At 44.3% G+C, this 5,959-nt stretch overlaps 1 protein-coding gene across 1 annotated transcript; it reads right to left on the reverse strand.

Annotated features, from left to right (window-relative positions):
• Positions 1-1,451: 1,451 nt before the first annotated feature.
• Positions 1,452-3,329, reverse strand: LOC133294393 (uncharacterized). Its single transcript, XM_061493045.1, has 2 exons — positions 3,059-3,329; positions 1,452-2,830 (listed from the first exon to the last, which is right to left on the reverse strand). The coding sequence occupies exons 1-2, from the start codon at positions 3,327-3,329 to the stop codon at positions 1,452-1,454; spliced, it is 1,650 nt and encodes a 549-aa protein (XP_061349029.1).
• Positions 3,330-5,959: the final 2,630 nt, after the last annotated feature.

Below are 5,959 nucleotides of genomic sequence, written 5' to 3' on the forward strand. Positions count from 1 at the left end.
TCCGAATTCACCGTAGATGCATTTATCTAGGTAGTGGATTTGTCAGAATCGAGTATGTCGTTGCAGTAATGCCTTTGCTTAGGCATACGCATAAGCCCTTTTATGAGGTGGCATTCCCCTCCACACCCGGATTTGTCCCAAGCATTAGAAATTCCTAAGTGGCCGAGTTTCAAATCCGAGTTATATAGATATACTTCACCTTCTTACTTGATGAGTGATACACCAAGGTTGCATTATTTCTCACTACTTCTTGGGTGAAATGTTCATCCCAATTTGTTGTCGTAAACTCGTGCATCATACGAGTTTTTAATTCATCACCTGGCCTAGGTCAAAGCATCGTACGGATTCCTCTTTATGTCAATTCGATGACGCATATTTGTTTAACTTACTCATTCCGGTAAGCTTGCATATGTAATGGGCCTTGTCTTTTGACTTAGCCATTTAATTGAATTTGAATTTCATAACTTAATTTATCTAAGGTTAAAACAATAATGTCATCTGTCCCTTTTTGGTATCATGACCAAAATAGTGACATTTTGACTTGATCAGAGTCATTATGGAAAATTGTATTTGTACCTCGGATTTAATAGTGATATATCAAAGATAGACAAGAAAAATTCCTCATTTATTGATATCAAATTGCGAATTACATGAATTTGCCGGCATGCTTGACTTTTAATCAAACCCCTAATAGAGGAAAGAAAAATTGCATTTTGAAATATTTAAGCGGAGGAATGCAGATTTAGCTGTAGTATGTCTTCAGCTTATCTGCATTCCAGGTCCTCTTAACTTCTTTGCCTTCAACTGTCTCCAAGATGTAAGCTCCTTTTTCTGAGTTTTTCTCTAACTCGGTAAGGTCCTTCCCAATTTGCAGCTAGCTTTCCCTCTCTGGCATTCTTATTGCCAATATCTGCTCTCCTGAGTACCAAGTCATTCTTTTCAAAATTCCTTGGTCTCACTTTCTTATTATACTTTGCTGCAGTCTGTTGTTTGGCCATCATATTCCGACAGTGAGCAGTGACCCTAGCTTCATCCACAAGGTCTAATTCTTCAATAAGCATTCTACTGTTCTGTTGTTCACCTTGTTCAAGACTATTCAATCTTCTCCAAGAGGGTTCTCCAATCTCCACCGGGATCAAGGCTTCACATCCACATGTTAGTCTGTAAGGGGTTTCTCCAGTTGCAGTTTGGGTGCTAGTTCTGTAACCCCACAAGACAAAGTATAGCTGGTGAACCCAACTTTCTTTTGCTGCAAACATTCGTTTTCTGAGACCCTCCACAATCACTTTGTTGGCCGCTTCGGCCTGCCCATTCGACTGTGGGTGCTCCACCGATGCGAAACGATGTGTGATGTGTAGGTCTTTCATTAGCTGCTGGAATTTCTTATCAGCAAACTGCGTTCCATTATCAGTAACCACCTAGGCTGGAATTTCGAATCTCGAAACAATATTTCATTCAAAGAACCTTTGCACTCTAGCCGAGGTGATCGTGGTGACTGGTTCTGCTTCTATCCATTTTGTGAAGTAATCCTCAGCCACGATCAACCACTTGAGTTGTCCTTCAGCAGCTTTAAAAGGTCTTAGCAGATCCATTCCCCATTTGAAGAAGGGCCAAGGGGCCAAGATAGATTTCAGTTCTTCCGGTGGTGAAAGGATCAACTTGTCGTGCTTCTGACAGCTGTCACATTTCTTGACATGCTCTTTAGAATCTACCCCCATGGTCGGCCAGTAATAACTAGCTCTAAGGGCTTTTCTGGCCAAGGCTTTACCACCCATATGGTGCCCGTTTATTCCTTCATGGATCTCGGCAAGAACGCACTCGGCTCCTTCCGAGTTCAAGCATTTTAGCATGGGATTATGCAAGCCCTTTCTGAATAACTGGTCATTCACGATTGCATATTGGGTCGCATCTCGGACCAGCTTCCTGGCTTCCAGGAGATCCTCTGGCAGTATCCCTTTCTCCAAATAATCAACCAGAGGTTTCCTCCAGTCATTTACAGAGGTTACCACCATTACGCAACTCGGCGTTGTTATACTTTGCTGAACCACAGTTCTGAGATTCCCCGGATTTTTGGTACTGGCTAACTTCGACAAGATGTCAGCTCGGCTATTTTCTCCTTGCGGGATGTGAGAAACCCGAACCTCATCAAAGTCTGCCATAATTTCCTGAACTCGACTCAGGTACTTCATCAGTAGAGGACCTTTGGCTTGGTACTTTCCTTCTATCTGCGAGGTTACCAGCTGTGAGTCGCTGAACATGTGCACTTTCCTAGCTCCGTGTTCTTTAGCCTGCATTAAACCAGCTATTAGGGCTTCGTATTCAGCTTGATTGTTGGAAGTTGGGAATCCCAAGTTCGGAGAATGCTCTATGGTCACTCCTTCTGGGCTTTCTAATATGATTCCAGCCCCACTTCCTCTATTGTTGGAAGATCCATCTACGTAGACCTTCCATGTGTCCCCATGTTCCTCATGTTCTGAGTTCTGCGGTGTCAATTCCATTATGAAGTCAGCTAAGGCTTGTGCCTTGATTGCTTTCTGAATTTCAAACGTAATGTCATATTCACTGAGCTCTATTGCCCAGTTAGTCATTCTTCCTGCCAGGTCTGGTTTGTGCAACACCTGCCGAATAGGCTGGTTAGTTTTGACGATGATTTGGTGACCTTGGAAATACGGCCGCAACCTTCTAGCCGTGACCAGTAGGGCAAAAGCCACATTCTCTTGCTTTTGATACCTGACCTCTGCACCTTGTAAGGCTCTACTGACAAAGTAAATTGGCTCCTGGCCTTCGTTTGTTTCCTTGATCAGTACAGCGCTTATTGCTTCCTCCCCTACTGCCAAATACAGAATTAAAACATCTCATGTGTTTGGCTTTGAGAGGATCGGTGGAGTTGATAAACATTTCTTTATTTTTTCAAACGCGGCTTCGCATGCCGGGTTCCATCCGTCAGTTGCTTTTTTCTTTAAAAGTTTAAAGAATGGGAGGGCATTTTCAGCCGATTTTGGAAGGAACCGGGTTAGCGCTGCTAATCGTCCGGTTAACTGTTGGACCTCCTTTTTACTTTGGGGTGCAACCATGTCAAGCACTGCCTTGCATTTATCTGGGTTTGCCTCAATTCCTCTATGGGTTAGCATGAAACCCAGAAATTTTCCAACTGCCACCCCGAACGCGCACTTTACCGGGTTGAGGCAGATGCGATACTTTCTGAGCTTTTGAAACGTTTGCTCAAGATCCTGAACATGATTCATCATATCAAATGACTTCACAATCATATCATCTATATACACTTCTACATTTTTGCCCAGCTGATCTTCAAAGACCTTATTCATCATCCTCTAGTAAGTTGCCCCTGAGTTTTTAAGCCCAAATGGCATCACATTGTAGCAATAGTTGGCATTTTCAGCAATAAAGGCCGTTTTTTCCTGATCTGCTGGGTACATCGGGATCTGGTTGTATCCTGAATAGGCATCCATAAAAGACAACAGACGAAATCCAGCCGAATTATCTACCAGCTGATCTATGTTAGGCATAGGATAAGCGTCCTTTGGGCAAACTTTGTTTAAATCTGTGTAATCAGTACAGATTCTCCATTTCCTCATTCGGTTTTTTCACCATCACCACATTTGCTAGCCACGTCGTGTACTGTATCTCTCGAATGAAACCAGCATCCAAGAGTTCTTTAACGTGCTCCTGTAGAATTTGTTGCCTTTCAGGTCCCAGTTTTCGTTTCTTCTGCGAAACTGGCTTGGACCCCAGATAAGCTGCCAATTTGGACAACAGAATGCGGGGTCGATGCCAGGGATCTCTGACGACTTCCACGCAAATACATTCGTGTTTCTGTTAAGAAAGTCAACCAAAATTTGCTTGATCTGGGGGTCTATGGCCTTACCAATGCGGGTAAACTGACCAGGCTCTACCCCCAGCGTTAGATCCTCAAGCTCTCCATCAGGTTCAGGTCTCGGCATTACTTCTTCTCTCATGTTGAGTTCAACCATGTGGACTGGCTTCTTAGATTGCTGAGGAATTAGATTCCCACCGGTTTTATCCCCCGGGTGAATTCGGGGTGGGCTCGAACGTCCCCCTTCATTTTCTTTGTTAGTATCAAAGTAAAAACCTATGGATTCCTTCTGATCTCCATAAACAGTGATTATTTCATTCTTATTGCTCACCATTTTTAACTTCTGGTGTTTTGTAGAAACCAGCATGTCCCACTGATGTATGGTTGGCCTTCCCAGGATTATATTGTATTCTGATGGGAAGTAAGTCACTATAAACCTAACCCGTTCTGATCTGAACGCTTCTTTTGTTCCCAGGGTTAACCTGAGATCAATGTAACCTTTAGGAGGCGTATGTTCTCCGTTAAAGGCTACCAACGTCGTTCTGCAAGGTTTGAGGTCCTCTTCATCCAGGTTCATCTTTTTAAAAGCATCCCAGAGTATGATGTCGGCACAACTTCCTGCATCCACGAAAATCTTCCTGACCCGGCAATTTACTAGGGTCCCTGCGATTACCAGTCCGTCAACATGACCGGGAAGCACCCCGCGCATGTCCTCCTTAGTAAAGTATAAAAGAGGTGGATCTGGCTTGGTTGAGTCTTCTTTGAACTTGGGACGATCACGAATGGAGAGTACCTCTTTCAAGTACTTTCTTCTAGCACTTACAGTATCTCCTCCACCCCCCAAAGCTCCACTAATTACATTACAATCAAACTCCGCTTCTGGGAATTCGTCATAGTTGGAATCATTTTTCTGATTCTTATCCTGTCTGTTCTTCTTTTCAGTAACAGGGCTTTTTCTTCGGTTCCTGTTTCCCAACTTCCTTTTGTTCTTTTTGGAACCTTGAGTTTTTATCACATATTGACGTAATCTACTGTCTCTTACAAACTTCTCCACCGCATCTCGGAGATCCCATGGCTACTTCTCTCCAGATTTGAGAATGCGATGCATTCAAAGGTGTATACTTATCATACCTTCCAATGCGGTCTCTCATGTCCGGGATTCGTTGGCGTTGATCTTTTTCTTGCTGTCAACTCGTTCCTTTCCCTTCGGGGGTGAGCTCCTCCTTCTCGGGCTTGTTCTGTTGCCTTCATCAGATTGCACATTTGCAATCTCCATTTGCTCTAGTTCAAGGTATTTCTTCGAGCGAGTTCTAAACTCCTCCAATGTCTTTACTGGGTCCTTATAGACTGACTAGGCGAGTCTGGATCCACCATCCAGACCTGCGACAATGAGGTGGACGTGGACATTCTCTTGCAACCCTGGGACCTGCAATGCAGCGTCCTTGAACCGGTTAAGGTATTTTTGGAGGGTTTCTCCAGGTTGCTGTCGTATCTTTCCAAGAGCGAACTCGGACTTTGGATGCTTCTTGCTGGTTGCAAAGTTCAATAGGAACTTCTGTCCGAACTCCTCAAAGGATCCGATGGAATTAGCAGGCAAGGTTGAAAACCATGCCTGTGCTGCCCCCGTCAATGTTACAGCAAATATTCGGGATATAAGAGGTTCATCAATTCCTCGAATATACATGTCCGTGTCAAAGGCATCTATGTGCACCTGCGGATCTTGGCTCCCATCATATTTCGGTAAATGTGCCAAGTCAAAGTCCTCAGGGAAGACAACGTTTAAAATTTCAGTAGTAAAAGGGCTGTTGTTATACTGCCCCCTACTGTACTTCCTTCTATATCCGCCAGATTCTATGCGTCCTCGGATGCTTTGAAGATCCTGTTGATACTGAGCTCTGACCCGGTCCTCCTGACCGTCGGCATGTGCTTGATGGTTTTGTGCATCTTGGCCATCAGTGACCTGGTGTCCCTGGTTTACCAGGTTACCAGGGTTTTCTGCATGAGGAACTTGGTATGATTGAACCGAGTTCCTAGGTCCTTCTCGGCCATGGGCAGGCTGGCCTTCGAAATTGGCTATTCATGGCGTAGTCCGCCGTGTTAATCGTCGCTCCAGGTCTTGCATCC

This window comes from Gastrolobium bilobum, unplaced genomic scaffold, assembly GCF_033153095.1.
Source record: "Gastrolobium bilobum isolate Gb01-03AN ecotype WA unplaced genomic scaffold, APGP_CSIRO_Gbil_v1 utg23163, whole genome shotgun sequence".
Lineage (NCBI taxonomy): Eukaryota > Viridiplantae > Streptophyta > Magnoliopsida > Fabales > Fabaceae > Gastrolobium > Gastrolobium bilobum.